Genomic DNA, 19,514 nt, shown 5'->3' on the forward strand with positions numbered 1-19,514 from the left:
TACAAGAATATAACTACTATAATACTGCCCCCTATGTACAAGAATATAACTACTATAATACTGCCCCCCTATGTACAGGAATATAACTACTATAATACTGCCCCCTATGTACAAGAATATAACTACTATAATACTGTCCCCTATGTACAGGAATATAACTACTATTATACTGCCCCCTATGTACAGGAATATAACTACTATAATACTGCCCCCTATGTACAAGAATATAACTACTATAATACTGCCCCCCTATGTACAGGAATATAACTACTATAATACTGCCCCCAATGTAAAGGAATATAACTACTATAATACTGTCCCCTATGTACAAGAATATAACTACTATAATACTGCTCCCTATGTACAAGACTATAACTACTATAATACTGCCCCCTATGTACAGGAATATATCTACTATAATACTGTCCCCTATGTACAAGAATATAACTACTATAGTACTGCCCCCTATGTACAAGAATATAACTACTATAATACTGCCCCCTGTGTACAGGAATATAACTACTATAATACTGATCCCTATGTACAAGAATATAACTACTATAATACTGCCCCCTATGTACAAGAATATAACTACTATAATACTGCCCCCTATGTACAGGAATATAACTACTATAATACTGCCCCCTATGTACAGGAATATAACTACTATAATACTGATCCCTATGTACAGGAATATAACTACTATAGTACTGCCCCTATGTACAAGAATATAACTACTATAATACTGCCCCCTATGTACAGGAATATAACTACTATAATACTGCCCCCTATGTACAGGAATATAACTACTATAATACTGCCCCCTATGTACAGGAATATAACTACTATAATACTGTCCCCTATGTACAAGAATATAACTACTATAATACTGCCCCCTATGTACAGGAATATAACTACTATAATACTGTCCCCTATGTACAAGAATATAACTACTATAATACTGCCCCCTATGTACAAGAATATAACTACTATAATACTGCCCCCTATGTACAAGAATATAACTACTATAATACTGCCCCTATGTACAGGAATATCACTACTATAATACTGCCCCCTATGTACAGGAATATAACTACTATAATACTGCCCCCTATGTACAGGAATATAACTACTATAATACTGCCCCCTATGTACAGGAATATAACTACTATAATACTGCTCCCTATGTACAGGAATATAACTACTATAATACTGCCCCCTATGTACAGGGATATAACTACTATAATACTGCCCCCTATGTACAAGAATATAACTACTATACTACTGCCCCCTATGTACAGGAATATAACTACTATAATACTGCCCCCTATGTACAGGAATATAACTACTATAATACTGCCCCCTATGTACAGGAATATAACTACTATAATACTGCCCCCTATGTACAAGAATATAACTACTATAATACTGCCCCCTATGTACAAGAATATAACTACTATAATACTGCCCCCTATGTACAGGAATATAACTACTATAATACTGCCCCCTATGTACAAGAATATAACTACTATAATACTGTCCCCTATGTACAGGAATATAACTACTATAATACTGCCCCCTATGTACAGGAATATAACTACTATAATACTGCCCCCTATGTACAGGAATATAAGTACTATAATACTGCCCCCTATGTACAGGAATATAACTACTATAATACTGCCCCCTATGTACAAGAATATAACTACTATAATACTGCCCCCTATGTACAGGAATATAACTACTATAATACTGCCCCCTATGTACAGGAATATAAGTACTATAATACTGCCCCCTATGTACAGGAATATAACTACTATAATACTGCCCCCTATGTACAAGAATATAACTACTATAATACTGCCCCCTATGTACAGGAATATAACTACTATATTACTGCCCCCTATGTACAGGAATATAACTACTATTATACTGCCCCCTATGTACAGGAATATAACTACTATAATACTGCCCCCTATGTACAAGAATATAACTACTATAATACTGCCCCCTATGTACAGGAATATAAGTACTATAATACTGCCCCCTATGTACAGGAATATAACTACTATAATACTGCCCCCTATGTACAAGAATATAACTACTATAATACTGCCCCCTATGTACAGGAATATAACTACTATATTACTGCCCCCTATGTACAGGAATATAACTACTATTATACTGCCCCCTATGTACAGGAATATAACTACTATAATACTGCCCCCTATGTACAAGAATATAACTACTATAATACTGCCCCCTATGTACAGGAATATAACTACTATAATACTGCCCCCTATGTACAGGAATATAAGTACTATAATACTGCCCCCTTGCTGGGAGGTTGTGTGTGAGCAGAGCTCCTGAAGTCTCTTAATGCCTGGAGATAGCCCGGGGCTGGGCCACCCTGGGTGGGGAACTTCCCCAAGCAAGGCCCAGGCTCCAAGGCCTTCTCTGGGAGGAAACTCTCAGACACCAAAAACTGAGGATGCAAATCCTAAAGTGAAGTCTGTGAGTAAGGTGCAGAATGTCAGTGGCTCCAGTACAGCCGGAGTTTGTGAGAGAAAGAAGGTGAATGTTTTGGAAAAGCAAGAAGCAGCAGTGAGTTCCAATCTGGTGAAACCATCTCCCAGTGTTAATGTGCAGCAAAAAACAGTGAGTGAGACCAGAGCGCTGGGTCAGGCAGCAGGGAAAGGTGTGCAGGAGCAGAGGCAGCCTCCATTACAGGCCTCAGCTGTGCCCTCTACACCTCCATCCAGGCACAGGAGGACATCCCTGGAGCGCCAGACCATCCTGGAGAACCTGCAGCAGTCTGTATTCATCCGGCCTGAGAGAACCAGGTCTGGGAGTGGAGGTAACAAGACTGTAAGATCTGTGGAGGCCGAGGTGAGACCAGCAGGGAGGCCTCAAGCTGCCACCAGCGCTGTCACTGGCAGGAAAGTGGGACCCAGTCCCCATCATGGACAATGTCATCCCCCAGTAGTGACAGCCGCAGCGCGCCAGAGCCCACCAGCGGCACAGAGGCCTGGACCCAGCAGCAAGTCATTACCCTCAGCATGTAACCAACCTGCAGCCTCTCCCAGTCCTGTGGCTGAGCGTGCACCTGCAGCCTCTCCCAGTCCTGTGGCTGAGCGTGCACCTGCAGCCTCTCCCAGTCCTGTGGCTGAGCGTGCACCTGAGCTCCACCTCGCTGATCAGATCCCAGCGCTCGTGAAAAGACTGGAAAAGCTGAAGGAGCAAAAACTGCTGCTGCAGAAAAACATCGACTGCGCTTACAAGCTGAAGGCAGCGAATCCTGAGAGACACGAGCTCCTGGACAAGAAACTGGCCACACTGGCCAAGCAGCTCGCAGACAACATTACCCAAACTGAGGCAGTCCTGGAGCAGATGGGACCCCTGGCAGAGACCTTCAGGAATCAGGAGCGCTTCCAGGCACAGACACATGGAGGACCATCATATCCTGCACCCGTGACCTGCCCTGATGTCGTCCAGCAGACCCAAGTAAAGCCAATACTGCAGCCGGCAACATTCCCCTACCACAGAGCCAGTGATCAGCCACTTACAGCAGAGGCACTACAAGTCCCAGCAGCCTGCAATCTGCAGCAGGAACAGAGACACCTGACTGATGGTGATGGTGCAGTGCAAGCACCACAAGACTCAGATGACATCTCCTCGCAGAAAGACTGTAGTGACGTTCCTGAAGGTAACACTGCAGCAGCGCAGCAGAGCTCCCAGGTGACACCAGAGCAGGACAATCAGGACTCTGCTGTGCCTGTTACTGACTCTGCTGATCCTAATGTTACAGACTCTGCTGGTCCTAATGTGTCTGATACTGCTGATATGTCTGTGGTTATTGCTGCCAATGTCTGTGATATAACTAATCCCTGTATTGATACCTCCGTATTTGATAATATTCCAACGGAAGGGGCTTCACCATCTGTCTGGGATGTTGTTATAGAGCAGTCAGAGCAGTGTATGGAGGCTGGGGACATGGAGGCTGATGGTGGGGAGGAGGTAGAGCAGTCCAGTGCTCAGGATTTTCCTCCATTAGTTCCTGATGGTGGCGCAGACCCCCCTGTTTCAGGTGCTCAGCAGCGCCCCAAGTCACAGCGTGGTACCGGTCCTGATCAGACCTCCTCTGGCAATGCCTGGAGCCGGGGTGCACCATCCTTTACGTCCGGCTCACATTACACCGGTCAGGCTTTTAAGAGGAGGAACGTGGTTAGGTTTAAGCACAAAGGGGCCAAGGAAGACCTACCTGACCGGAGGTTTGTTGTGAGATCTCTGCTATGTGACCAGATGGGTTTCTCGCCAAGTGACATCCTGGCAGTTATAAACCTCCCAGACCGCCAGGGATATGATGTGAGCTTTAAGTTAATGTGTAACTTGGACCGGTTTTGGGCCATCTTCCCCAGGTATAGGGATGCTGAGGGGTGGAATAATTTCAGCTTCATCCCCATCTCTAAACTTGGCCAGGTTACTGTCACCATTATCTTCTGGAATGAGTCTGTGCCCCCGCAGGATATTGTGCTCTGGCTCAGGAGACACTGTGACCTTATGTCAGAGCTCACTAAGACCCGGGATGAGGACGGGATCTGGACAGGAGGGTGGAAGGTCCTGGTAAAATTAAGACAATATAATAACATAACCCAGCATCTGCCCAACTCCTTCTTCATTGGTCGTGAGAAGGGGGTATGCTTCTATCCAGGTCAGCCCCGCAGATGCTTCAAGTGTGGTAGGGTCGGTCACATCGCCAGTAATTGCTCTGTGGTCAAGTGCAGCCTGTGTGGGGATATCGGCCATGTGAGTGCGGACTGCCAAAACATCAGGTGTAACCTGTGCGGGGAGATCGGGCATGCCCACAGGGATTGTCCCAATGCCTGGCACAACATATGTAAGAGCTTCCCTGATGAAGACCTATTGGCAGGGGCAGATGACCTGGGGGAGGAGGAGGCTTTGGTGTCAGGGTCAGCTCAGGTTGGGCCAGAACCTCAGTGCGTTGAAAATTATATCATACCAGACCAGCCTCAAATAAACACCATGCCAGAACCAGACCAGCCTCAGATTAAAACCACACCAGTACCAGACCAGTCCCAAACAAAAATCATTGAGGGGAACATGCAGGTTGTCCAGCAGGTTGTACAACCCTCAGTGCCCATTCCTTCTCCAGCACCAACTTCTACAAAGAGAAGGAAGAAAGATACATCCACCCGTAAGCCAGAGGGTGAGTGGACCACTGTCCAAAAATCATCTAGGATGAGGGTGGATAGAACGGCAGATGTGACCATGACCGTAAACAGGTTTAGTGTGTTGTCAGAGTCAGATGCGGAGGAAGAACTAGAACGTGAATTGCAGAGAATGGTAGCAGAATATGAGGATGAGCCAGATATAGATCCCCCATCCAAACGGAGACCTCAGGCAGTAGGGCCAGAATCTGAATCCGATATGGAGACGGGTGGTCAGCAGGAGGGCTCGGACTCAGACTTATGATGATGGGGTTACTCTCTCTGCTTCTTCTTATGGCTCTAATGGCGGATTTTCACCTTAAAGTCATCTCGACTAATGTAAACAGCATTAGGGCAAGGAAGAAAAGACATGCAGTGTATGAACATCTCCAATATCTGGACGCTGATGTCTTTTTCTTACAGGAGACTCATCTCAATAGTCTTAGTCACTTAAGAGAAGCAGAGAGGGAATGGCGCTCAGGTCCATCCTTCTGGTCGCTGTCTGTGGAGCCATGTGCCGGGGTCTCTATACTATTTAATACACACGATGTTACCCTACATAGACTTACCGAGGTATTGATGGGAAGGTGTCTGGTGCTGGAGGTTACCATCCGAGGTAGGAGGCTCCGATTTATTAATATCTATGGTCCACAGACAGTGACTGAAAGGGTAAATCTGTTTAATGAGGTAAAACCCTATCTCTTTACATCTGTGCCCGTAATCATGACGGGTGACTTTAACGCCACCAGAGCATCTAGTGATCGATCCAGTGGTAGACCTCTCACCAGGGACTCCAAGGTCTTGAATGCTATAATCTCGCAGTCAGGTCTATCTGATGTGTTTGTGCAGGGTGGTAGGAAACCCAAATTTACCTACTCCTGTGCTGGAAGATCTAGCCGGATAGACTTGGCGCTGGTGAGTCCTATGGAGGTCATAGGTGAGAGGAGCGAAAAGTGTGTTCCCTATTCAGATCACCTTGCCTTATATTTTTGCTTGGGTGCTAGTGAGCGGCCTGATATGGGAAGAGGGTTATGGAGACTTAACTCTAGTCTCTTGGAAGAAGGTTTTGTCCAGGAACAAGTCCATTCTCTTCTACAGGGTGAAATGGAGAGAGTGGATTTCTATAACCACATATCTGACTGGTGGGAGGACGTCAAGGAGGAGATCCGGTCCCTCTTAAAGAGACTGTCAGTGAAGAAGGGGAGAAGTAAGTACAGCCAGTATCTCAAGCTGCGGAAAGAATTGGAGTCACTCTATTCGGTGGGTGGGGATGAAAAACAAAAGATTGACCGACTGAAATCTGATATAAAGCAGTATCAGTACAGCCGCTACACGTCCCTGGTTGTGGAGCGCGACTATGGAAACTTAGTCACGCCTGATCCATATGAGAGTTGCCGGGAACGTGTGGCTAAGAAATCGATCACAGGTCTCACTGACTCCCAGGGAGTTTTGCAGGAATCTCGGGAGGGTATCCTGGGGGTGGTGAGATCCTACTATGCTGATTTATTTCAGAAGAAGGTTTTGGATAAAGAGAAAATGGCTCAATTCTTGGAGGCAACTCCAGGTCCTGACACTAAAGATTTGGACTTTACTCCTTTGACAGCAGGAATAACAGAGGAGGAGGTTAAAGAGGCCATTGATAAGTTACATCTGAAGAAGGCACCAGGTCCTGATGGAATAACATGTGAATTCTATAAGAAGTTCAGAGACCTCTTAGCCCCGATCCTTGTGGATGTATTTACCAACTGTCTAGAAAATCACCTGATGCCTCCATCCATGAGAGTGTCCTCCCTTATTCTGCTGTCTAAAGGTAAGGAGCCTAGTGACATCAAGAACTGGAGGCCGATCGCCCTCTTGAATGTCGACAGGAAGATTCTGGCAAAAATTCTGTTTTCTAGGTTAGTCTGTTTGTCCCCGGCACTGTTGGCAGGCTCTCAGTACGGCACGGTAAGAGGGCAGAACATCTCTGGAGCAGTCATCTCGATAAGGGAGATGTTTGAGAGATGTAAAGCTCTGAGGTGTGGGAGATATGTTGTAGGTCTGGACCAGGCTAAAGCCTTTGACAGGGTTGATCATGATTATCTATGGGCCACTTTGTCAAAGTACGGTATTCCGGGACAATTTATAGATTGGCTGAGAACTTTGTACAGAGAGGCGAAGAGCTTTCCTCTGATCAATGGTTGGCAGGGGGACACTTTCGGAGTAGAGGCAGGGGTGCGACAGGGCTGCCCCCTGAGTCCACTGCTGTATGTGTTTGCCATAGACTTGTTTCTGCGATCACTGCAGCGGTGTGATTTTCGGGGGGTGCCGGTCCCCCATTGCTTGCCTTTGAAGGTAGTCGCCTACGCGGATGATGTGACTGTGGTGATATCGGAGCCTCGTGAGGTGGAGATGTTGTCTGCAGCCATCAGAAGTTACTCAGAGGCCTCCGGGTCTCTGGTCAACCTCGAGAAGAGTCAGGCTTTCTGGACATTGGATACTGCTCCTGGCTTTGATCTGCCACAGTTCGCCAAGGCCTCCACCCATATTAAGATCCTTGGGGTGAAATTCGGGAGGGAAGACAATGCCAAACTAAATTGGGAGGAGAAGTTGGAAGCCGGAAATGTAAAGGTTCAGCGATGGAAGAACTGGAGGCTGACCTATAGAGAAAGGGTTACTCTGATGAAGACTTACCTGGTCCCTGTCTTCCTCTACGTCTCTGTCGTCTTTCCTTTGCCAGAATCTTTCTCCGCTAGGCTCTTTAGCCTGTTCTTCCAGCTTTTATGGGGGAACAGGTTGAACCCAGTAAAAAGAGGGATCACCTACCTGCAGAGGAGAGAGGGTGGGCTGGATATGTTAAATCCAAGGGTTTTCTTTGACTCCATGTTTCTGAAAGTTAATTTTGGTTGCCTGGACTCAAACAATGGTCTCCTGTGGGTAAGTAGTGTCAGGGACTGGATATTGCCTTTTGCAGAGTCTTGGGTGCGAGGCGGCAGTCTCAAGAGGGGCCGATGGACTCCTGGCTTCCTCCCCCAGTATCTGGAGTATGGTCTGAAGTGTGTCAGGATGTGGAAGCTGGAGAAGTCCTACATTGTCAGTAACACCAGGAGGGATCTCTACTCTAGGATATGTCGGGCTTTCTACCACTCACCACTCGCTCTCAGAGACTGTGTGACCACCACCTTACAGAAGAGTCTCAGGTTCCTCAATGCGAAGCGACTTCCCCCCAAGTTGTTTGATATCTCTTGGTTGTCACTACATGGGAGGTTATTTGTGAGAGGGAACCTAAAGTTTGTGAGTGTGGCAGATAGGAAGTGTCCTCTGGGGTGTCAGCAGGAGGAGACGATGGAGCATTTCATCTCTGAGTGCTGGGGAGGGAGGAAGATCTGGAAGGAAGTATCTGACCTGCTGAACATCCCGAGGCTGCAATTCCTCCAGTACCCGGACATCATCTATGGCGTCCCATCTCCAGATGGTATTATAGATCCGGGAACCATGTATCTCATAATAACAGTGATAAAGTATTACCACTGGCACGCCAGAACCCGGGTGTCCCTACACAGAGAGGACTATAACCACACGGCTGTGGTATCCCAAATATTGTCTGAGCTAAGGTGGATAAAATCACTGGAAGTCAGGAAAGACCAGAGAAATAGGAAATTATGGAGGAATATATCTGGTGTTTAATTTCTATATATATTGAATTTACATTTAACTTTTTCCTTTCCAGCAGCAGCAGCTATGGACTCTATAAGTTAAATTTACTTTGAGTTAATATTTTGAATACTAATTGTACATACAGAAGAATGTATTTATGATTTTGTATTTTGCTTAATTGTATTTTTGTTGGTTTTTTTACAATAAAAATTGCCCCCTATGTACAAGAATATAACTACTATAATACTGCCCCCTATGTACAGGAATATAACTACTATAATACTGCCCCCTATGTACAAGAATATAACTACTATAATACTGCCCCCTATGTACAGGAATATAACTACTATAATACTGCCCCCTATGTACAAGAATATAACTACTATAATACTGCCCCCTATGTACAAGAATATAAATACTCTAATACTGCCCCCTATGTACAAGAATATAAATACTCTAATACTGCCCCCTATGTACAGGAATATAACTACTATAATACTGCCCCCTATGTACAGGAATATAACTACTATAATACTGCCCCCTATGTACAGGAATATAACTACTATAATACTGCCCCCTATGTACAGGGATATAACTACTATAATACTGCCTCCTATGTACAGGAATATAACTACTATAATACTGCCCCCTATGTACAGGAATATAACTACTATAATACTGCCCCCTATGTACAAGAATATAACTACTATAATACTGCCCCCTATGTACAGGAATATAACTACTATTATACTGCCCCCTATGTACAAGAATATAACTACTATAATACTGCCCCCTATGTACAGGAATATAACTACTATAATACTGCCCGCTATGTACAAGAATATAACTACTATAATACTGCCCCCTATGTACAGGAATATAACTACTATAATACTGCCCCCTATGTACAGGAATATAACTACTATAATACTGCCCCCTATGTACAAGAATATAACTACTATAATACTGCCCCCTATGTACAAGAATATAACTACTATAATACTGCTCCCTATGTACAAGAATATAACTACTATAATACTGCTCCCTATGTACAAGAATATAACTACTATAATACTGTCCTCTATGTACAAGAATATAACTACTATAATACTGCCCCCTATGTACAAGAATATAACTACTATAATACTGCCCCCTATGTACAGAATATAACTACTATAATACTGCCCCCTATGTACAAGAATATAACTACTATAATACTGCCTCCTATGTACAAGAATATAACTACTATAATACTGCCCCCTATGTACAGGAATATAACTACTATAATACTGCCCTCTATGTACAGGAATATAACTACTATAATACTGCCCCCTATGTACAGGAATATAACTACTATAATACTGCCTCCTATGTACAAGAATATAACTACTATAATACTGCCCCCTATGTACAAGAATATAACTACTATAATACTGCCCTCTATGTACAGGAATATAACTACTATAATACTGCCCCCTATGTACAGGAATATAACTACTATAATACTGCCCTCTATGTACAAGAATATAATTACTATAATACTGCCCCCTATGTACAAGAATATAACTACTATAATACTGCCCCCTATGTACAAGAATATAACTACTATAATACTGCCTCCTATGTACAAGAATATAACTACTATAATACTGCCCCCTATGTACAAGAATATAACTACTATAATACTGCCCTCTATGTACAGGAATATAACTACTATAATACTGCCCCCTATGTACAGGAATATAACTACTATAATACTGCCCTCTATGTACAAGAATATAACTACTATAATACTGCCCCCTATGTACAAGAATATAACTACTATAATACTGCCCCCTATGTACAGGAATATAACTACTATAATACTGCCCCCTATGTACAAGAATATAACTACTATAATACTGCCCCCTATGTACAAGAATATAACTACTATAATACTGCCCCCTATGTACAAGAATATAACTACTATAATACTGCTCCCTATGTACAAGAATATAACTACTATAATACTGCCCCCTATGTACAAGAATATAACTACTATAATACTGCCCCCTATGTACAGGAATATAACTACTATAATACTGCCCCCTATGTACAAGAATATAACTACTATAATACTGCCCCCTATGTACAGGAATATAACTACTATAATACTGCACCCTATGTACAAGAATATAACTACTATAATACTGCCCTCTATGTACAAGAATATAACTACTATAATACTGCTCCTATGTACAAGAATATAACTGCTATAATACTGCCCCCTATGTACAGGAATATAGCTACTATAATACTGCCCCCTATGTACAAGAATATAACTACTATAATACTGCCCCCTATGTACAGGAATATAGCTACTATAATACTGCCCCCTATGTACAAGAATTTAACTACTATAATACTGCCCCCTATGTACAAGAATATACCTACTATAATACTGCCCCCTATGTACAAGAATATAACTACTATAATACTGCTCCTATGTACAAGAATATAACTACTATAATACTGCCCCCTATGTACAAGAATATAACTACTATAATACTGCCCCTATGTACAGGAATATAACTACTATAATACTGCCCCCTGTGTACAGGAATATAACTACTATAATACTGCCCCCTATGTACAGGAATATAACTACTATAATACTGACCCCTATGTACAAGAATATAACTACTATAATACTGCCCCCTATGTACAAGAATATAACTACTATAATACTGCCCCTATGTACAAGAATATAACTACTATAATACTGCCCCCTATGTACAGGAATATAACTACTATAATACTGCCTCCTATGTACAAGAATATAACTACTATAATACTGCCCTCTATGTACAGGAATATAACTACTATAATACTGCCCCCTATGTACAGGAATATAACTACTATAATACTGTCCTTGTGTTGTGACCCTTCTGTAACAATGTTGCCCCATTTTCTCAGGATGTTCTATATTTGATAACTGTAAGTCCTGTAACAATGGCTCGTGGGGCGGGACGCTGGATGACTTCTATGTGAAGGGCCGGTACTGCTCGGAGTGTCGGGTCGGCTGGTACGGTGGAGACTGTATGAGTGAGTATTATCTATCGGGTTTAGTTTCTGGCTGTAATATACAGGGGAGAGTTCTCTAATTAGTAGCAATACTGTGCTGTTCACATTTCCTGCATCGCCCCCCACAGGGGATATGGGGCATTACACACTTATGGTTACAATTAAAGGGATATTCCCATTTAAGCAAATAAATGTTATTGTTTTATGATAAAAAGTTCTACAATTTTCCAATCTACTTTCTGTATCAATTCCTTGTGGTTTTCTAGATCTCTGCTTGCTGTCCTGCAATAGAAATCTTCTTGTGTTTACTAATAGTGGACAGAAATCTGACCGGGGTCACACAGGTGCACAGCTCGTTATGTCGTTATAACCAGCTTAGCACCTGTGTGACATCACATGACCATGGATATAACAAGCCGTGCACCTGTGTGACATCACATGACCAGGGATATATAACGTGCACCTGTGTGACATCACATGACCATGGATATAACAAGCCGTGCACCTGTGTGACATCACATGACCAGGGATATAATGAGCTGTGCACCTGTGTGACATCACATGACCATGGATATAACAAGCTGTGCCCCTGTGTGACATCACATGACCAGGGATATAATGAGCTGTGCACCTGTGTGACATCACATGACCATGGATATAACAAGCTGTGCACCTGTGTGACATCACATGACCAGGGAAATAACGAGCTGTTCACCTGTGTGACATCACATGACCCGGGATATAACCAGCTTAGCACCTGTGTGACATCACATGACCGGGGATATAACGAGCTGTGCACCTGTGTGACATCACATGACCAGGGATATAACGAGCCGTGCACCTGTGTGACATCACATGACCAGGGATATAACGAGCTGTACACCTGTGTGACATCACATGACCAGGGATATAACGAGCTGTGCACCTGTGTGACATCACATGACCAGGGATATAACGAGCTGTGCACCTGTGTGACATCAAATGACCAGGGATATAACGAGCCATGCACCTGTGTGACATCACATGACCCGGGATATAACGAGCCGTGCACCTGTGTGACATCACATGACCAGGGATATAACGAGCCATGCACCTGTGTGACATCACATGACCCGGGATATAACGAGCCGTGCACCTGTGTGACATCACATGACCAGGGATATAACGAGCCGTGCAACTGTGTGACATCACATGACCAGGGATATAACGAGCCGTGCACCTGTGTGACATCACATGACCAGGGATATAATGAGACGTGCACCTGTGTGACATCACATGAGTAAGGATGTAACGAGCTGTGCACATGTGTGACATCACATGACCAGGGATATAACGAGCCATGCACCTGTGTGACATCACATGACCCGGGATATAACGAGCCGTGCACCTGTGTGACATCACATGACCAGGGATATAACGAGCCGTGCAACTGTGTGACATCACATGACCAGGGATATAACGAGCCGTGCACCTGTGTGACATCACATGACCAGGGATATAATGAGACGTGCACCTGTGTGACATCACATGAGTAAGGATGTAACGAGCTGTGCACCTGTGTGACATCACATGACTAGGGATATAACGAGCTGTGCACATGTGTGACATCACATGACCAGGGATATAACGAGCCATGCACCTGTGTGACATCACATGACCAGGGACATAACGAGCCGTGCACCTGTGTGACATCACATGACCAGGGATATAACGAGCCAGGCACCTATGTGACATCACATGACCGGGGATATAACGAGCTGTGCACCTGTGTGACATCACATGACCAGGGATATAAAGAGCTGTGCACCTGTGTGACATCACATGACCAGGGACATAACGAGCCGTGCACCTGTGTGACATCACATGACCAGGGATATAACAAGCCGTGCACCTGTATGACATCACATGACCAGGGACATAACTAGCCGTGCACCTGTGTGACATCACATGAATAGGGATATAACTAGCTGTGCACCTGTGTGACATCACATGACCAGGGACATAACGAGCCGTGCACCTGTGTGACATCACATGACTAGGGATGTAACGAGCCATGCACCTGTGTGACATCACATGACTAGGGATGTAACGAGCTGTGCACCTGTGTGACCCGGTCAGATTTCTCTCCACTATCAGTAAACAAAGAAGCTTCCTATAGCAGCACAGCAAGCAGAGATCTAGAAAACTGAGGAGTTGATACAGAAAGTAGATTGGAAACTTGTAGAATTTTTTTTATACAAACAATAATTTGCTGTAATTGGAAAATCCCTTTAATGTTCCTGGTCATCATGTAACATTCTGAGGGGAGCATCGGGGGGCACTGTTCCTACATCTGCCCCTCTCGTAGCTGTCACTATTCCATAAGTAACAAAATATGTCAGGAATGATCCTCCTTGCTCTAATACCCCCCTTAAAGGAAATGGTCTTAAAGGGGATGTCTCATCTATTTTTCATACTATTTATCTATTACCATTGGTAAGTGTCCGAATCCTGGACCTACCCACTCATCCTCTATTTCAGGCTGTGGTTAGTGTCCGAACCTGTACAGGGGACACCTTAGGCGCCACTTACTCTATAGTGGCCAATTAAGTGAATTGCAGTTCTTCCATTCAAGGGAGCACGTCACATGTCACAAGCCCCGCCCCCTTTCAGACCGAGGAGCGATCCACCAAATTTTGAACACTTAGCAAATGTAAATCTGAAATTCTTTTGTTATTTCTCTGAGATTTCTCTTGTGCAGGATTTCTTGAATACAGTTTATATTGGCTATTGTGCGCATTAATCAAATCCATCTGAACAGGGGGCACAAAAGGGACAGCAGCTGTAGAGGGGGAAGGAGACTGATTCTGTGCAGAGCCTGTCCCCAGCAGCTGTAGAGGGGGAAGGAGACTGATTCTGTGCAGAGCCTGTCCCAGCAGCTGTAGAGGGGGAAGGAGACTGATTCTGTACAGAGCCTGTCCCAGCAGCGGTAGAGGGGGAAGGAGACTGATTCTGTGCATAGCCTGTCCCAGCAGCTGTACAGGGGGAAGGAGACTGATTCTGTACAGAGCCTGTCCCCAGCAGCTGTAGAAGGGGAAGGAGACTGATTCTGTGCAGAGCCTGTCCCAGCAGCTGTAGAGGGGGAAGGAGACTGATTCTATGCAGAGCCTGTCCCCAGCAGCTGTAGAGGGGGAAGGAGACCGATTCTGTACAGAGCCTGTCCCAGCAGCTGTAGAGGGGGAAGGAGACTGATTCTGTGCAGAGCCTGTCCCAGCATCTGTACAGGGGGAAGGAGACTGATTCTGTGCAGAACCTATCCCAGCAGCTGTACAGGGGGAAGGAGACCGATTCTGTGCAGTGCCTGGCCCAGCAGCTGTACAGGGGGAAGGAGACTGATTCTGTGCAGAGCGCCCCCCGCAACTGTAGAGGGGGAAGGCTGATTCTGTACAGAGCCTGTCCCCAGCAGCTGTAGAGGGGGAAGGAGACTGATTCTATGCAGAGCCTGTCCCCAGCAGCTGTAGAGGGGGAAGGAGACCGATTCTGTACAGAGCCTGTCCCCAGCAACTGTAGAGGGGGAAGGAGGCTGGTTCTGTACAGAGCGCCACAAGCAGCTGTAGAGAGGGAAGGAGACTGATTCTGTGCAGAGCTCCCCCAGCAGCTATAGTGGGGGAAGGACACTGATTCTTACCAAAACCCAGCTCTGAGTGATCTGAGAGCAAGAAAAAATAAATAAGGATTTTTCTGATACGAAAATGATTCATGAATTAACCCCTTTTTGCTATATCAGAAGAGGGGGGTAATTAAATCGCTGCCTTCCTCTTCTATACTGAGTGCCCATGATGCAATGCAGGAGCTGTCTGAAATCTGGTTACTGTGTCTCCCCAGGAATATTTCTCCTGTCGGTGTCTACAGGAATTCTCTTATTCATAAAATTCTTGCATTCTTCCATTATTTTTAACCCTCGCTACCCTGGTGCATGCCCTGAAACGCATCATGTGCCCAGATATCTCCCTGTCCCCAACGTCCCCCTATGAACCCATCATAAAAATAGCTGCGGATCGCCCCGGAACACCATCTGCTCCGCCGTCTGCCTCCTCGCAGCGCACGGCAAATGAACTTTTGTGTAGCAGGAGGATCCATCGGCCGCAGCTGTCACTTCCCTTGGAAACCGTGTGTGATGGAAAACACTGAGAAGTCTCCGGAATGCGCTTTTTTATGCATATTTTTGGGTTTCAGGTTATTTATAGCGATGCTCTGCTCCGTTAACCCCGCGCGCCGCCTCCCTCAGGGGGTATAGAGAGACGCAGAGAGGTAATAGGCAGCGTTCCTGGGTCTCCTGTATGGTGGTACCCGTAACCATGGAAACAGTCCAAAAAATTCCACAACAGCAACACTTGGGCAAGACGAGAACGGAAAAATGCGAGGAAGGCCCTTAACTATTTCACTGCTGGAGCCAAGAGGCTGCTGATTCAGTACAATGTATCACAGGCCATATTATGATCTCAATGTACATTGTTACATTTTAAAGAAGGTCTCAGGGTTAGGGGTTAAAAGGGGAATCGCACAGATGCTCCATATTTTATACCCCTGCACCCCTGGAAATAAAAATTAGCCTAAGTATAAAACCCAGTGATTTTTTTGTCTACCGGATCAGATCTGTGATGATAGATTCATGTCCTAATGATGGAACCTACACATAGCAGTGCACAGAGGAGGCCACTAGGGGGAGCTCCAACACATCCCATTGTATCACATGGAGGCGGATGGGGATTAGAAGGGGTTTGATTTAATGCATATTGGATCATATAAATTATTTTTTTTTTTACGCAAAGGGTTAAATTTCTGGTTTCTTCTTGTATAGGATGTGGGGAGGTGATACAAGCCGCCCGGGGAGAGATCATGCTGGAGAGTTACCCCTTCAATGCTCACTGCGAATGGAGCATCCAAGTGTCGCCCGGATATACAGTGCAGCTCAGGTACCGACCCAAGGTCCTATAAGTACAACTGTACGGCCCGATCATGGACGACGTCTGCATGTATGTTCTTCCTGGTATAATGAGATCCCTCCAGATTCACAACCCAAAATATTCTGATCTGATAATTGTCTTTGTATAAAAAATCTTGTATTATACTCCAGAGCTGCAGTCACTATTCTGCTGCTGGTGCAGTCACTGTGTACATACATGACATTACTTATCCTGTACTGATCCTGAGTTACATCCTGTATTATACTCCAGAGCTGCAGTCACTATTCTGCTGCTGGTGCAGTCACTGTGTACATACATGACATTACTTATCCTGTACTGATCCTGAGTTACATCCTGTATTATATCCCAGCGCTGCACTCACTATTCTGCTGCTGGTGCAGTCACTGTGTACATACATGACATTACTTATCCTGTACTGATCCTGAGTTACATCCTGTATTATACCCCAGAGCTGCACTCACTATTCTGCTGCTGGTGCAGTCACTGTGTACATACATGACATTACTTATCCTGTACTGATCCTGAGTTACATCCTGTATTATACCCCAGAGCTGCACTCACTATTCTGCTGCTGGTGCAGTCACTGTGTACATACATGACATTACTTATCCTGTACTGATCCTGAGTTACATCCTGTATTATACCCCAGAGCTGCACTCACTATTCTGCTGCTGGTGCAGTCACTGTGTACATACATGACATTACTTATCCTGTACTGATCCTGAGTTACATCCTGTATTATACCCCAGAGCTGCACTCACTATTCTGCTGCTGGTGCAGTCACTGTGTACATACATGACATTACTTATCCTGTACTGATCCTGAGTTCCATCCTGTATTATACCCCAGAGCTGCACTCACTATTCTGCTGCTGGTGCAGTCACTGTGTACATACATGACTATACTTATCCTGTACTGATCCTGAGTTACATCCTGTATTATACCCCAGAGCTGCACTCACTATTCTGCTGCTGGTGCAGTCACTGTGTACATACATGACATTACTTACCCTGTACTGATCCTGAGTCACATCCTGCATTATACTCCAGAGCTGCACTCACTATTCTGCTGGTGGAGTTTATGCGGTATGTGTCAGTGGCTGTGATTTATAAGGATCTCCTCTCCATTGTGTAATTTTTGTTCTGTCTTGTGAATCGTGACATCTCATGCTCCCCTGAGGTTCTGCGTTGTGGGGGGTCTCATCCTCTCGCCCCCTCAGTGTCACTTTATCAGCAGGGTTACATTTGTTTTCTTGGCTCAGTGGGTAAGAGTGTGATAATGGTTTCCTGGGAGGTCACAGTGTAATTTGGAGTGTGAGCTCCTGTGGTACAGGGCAGATGTGAGTGGTGAGGTCTGTGTACTGCGCTGTGGTATATGTTAGCGCTAGACGTATATTAGGCTTTTATGTATCTTAATTCTTCCAATAATCCATAATGAGTCTAATGAGGATAAATCCCTGGTCCCGGATCATCCCCCTATTACACCCTCCGAATAATAATCACTGTAATTAATCCCATATAATTAGTAGAAGATCTCCTGGAAGCCGCGAATCATAGAACTACAGGAGGTCTCACCAGCCAGAGGTCTCCTCACCAGCCAGAGGTCTCCTCACCGGCCAGAGGTCTCCTCACCAGCTAGAGGTCTCCTCACCGGCCAGAGGTCTCCTCACCAGCTAGAGGTCTCCTCACCAGCCAGAGGTCTCCTCACCAGCCAGAGGTCTCCTCACCGGCCAGAGGTCTCCTCACCAGCCAGAGGTCTCCTCACCGGCCAGAGGTCTCCTCACCGGCAAGAGGTCTCCTCACCGGCAAGAGGTCTTCTTACCGGCCAGAGGTCTCCTCACCGGCCAGAGGTCTCCTCACCAGCCAGAGGTCTCCTCACCAGCCAGGGGTCTCCTCACCAGCCAGGGGTCTCCTCACCAGCCAGAGGTCTCCTCACCGGCCAGAGGTCTTCTCACCATACAAGGGATTCTCCTCACTGGCCAGAGGTCTCCTCACCAGCCAGAGGTCTCCTCACTGGCCAGAGGTCTCCTCACCGGCCAGAGGTCTCCTCACCAGCCAGGGGTCTCCTCACCGGCCGGAGGTCTCCTCACCGGCCAGAGGTCTCCTCACCGGCCAGAGGTCTCCTCACCGGCCAGAGGTCTCCTCACCGGCCAGAGGTCTCCTCACCGGCCAGAGGTCTCCTCACCGGCCAGAGGTCTCCTCACCGGCAAGAGGTCTTCTTACCGGCAAGAGGTCTCCTCACCGGCCAGAGGTCTCCTTACCGGCCAGAGGTCTCCTCAGCAGCCAGAGGTCTCCTCAGCAGCCAGAGGTCTCCTCATCAGCCAGGGGTCTCCTCACCAGCCAGAGGTCTCCTCACCGGCCAGAGGTCTCCTCACCAGCCAGAGGTCTCCTCAGCAGCCAGAGGTCTCCTCAGCAGCCAGAGGTCTCCTCAGCAGCCAGGGGTCTCCTCACCAGCCAGGGGTCTCCTCACCAGCCAGAGGTCTCACCAGCCAGAGGTCTCCTCACCGGCCAGAGGTCTTCTCACCATACAAGGGATTCTCCTCACTGGCCAGAGGTCTCCTCACCAGCCAGAGGTCTCCTCACCGGCCAGAGGTCTCCTCACCGGCCAGAGGTCTCCTCAC

The 19,514-nt window shown here is 45.7% G+C and overlaps 1 protein-coding gene across 1 annotated transcript in view; it reads left to right on the forward strand.

Annotated features, from left to right (window-relative positions):
* PAMR1 (peptidase domain containing associated with muscle regeneration 1) overlaps positions 1-19,514 on the forward strand; it is a 100,405-nt gene that overhangs the window by 24,609 nt on the left and 56,282 nt on the right. The window contains exons 3-4 of the mRNA XM_072119048.1: positions 11,820-11,948; positions 16,768-16,882. Coding sequence (XP_071975149.1) covers positions 11,820-11,948; positions 16,768-16,882 — 244 coding nt within the window. The remainder of the gene's footprint in view (positions 1-11,819; positions 11,949-16,767; positions 16,883-19,514) is intronic.

The sequence above is a fragment of the Engystomops pustulosus genome, chromosome 7 (genome assembly GCF_040894005.1).
Source record: "Engystomops pustulosus chromosome 7, aEngPut4.maternal, whole genome shotgun sequence".
Taxonomy (NCBI): domain Eukaryota; kingdom Metazoa; phylum Chordata; class Amphibia; order Anura; family Leptodactylidae; genus Engystomops; species Engystomops pustulosus.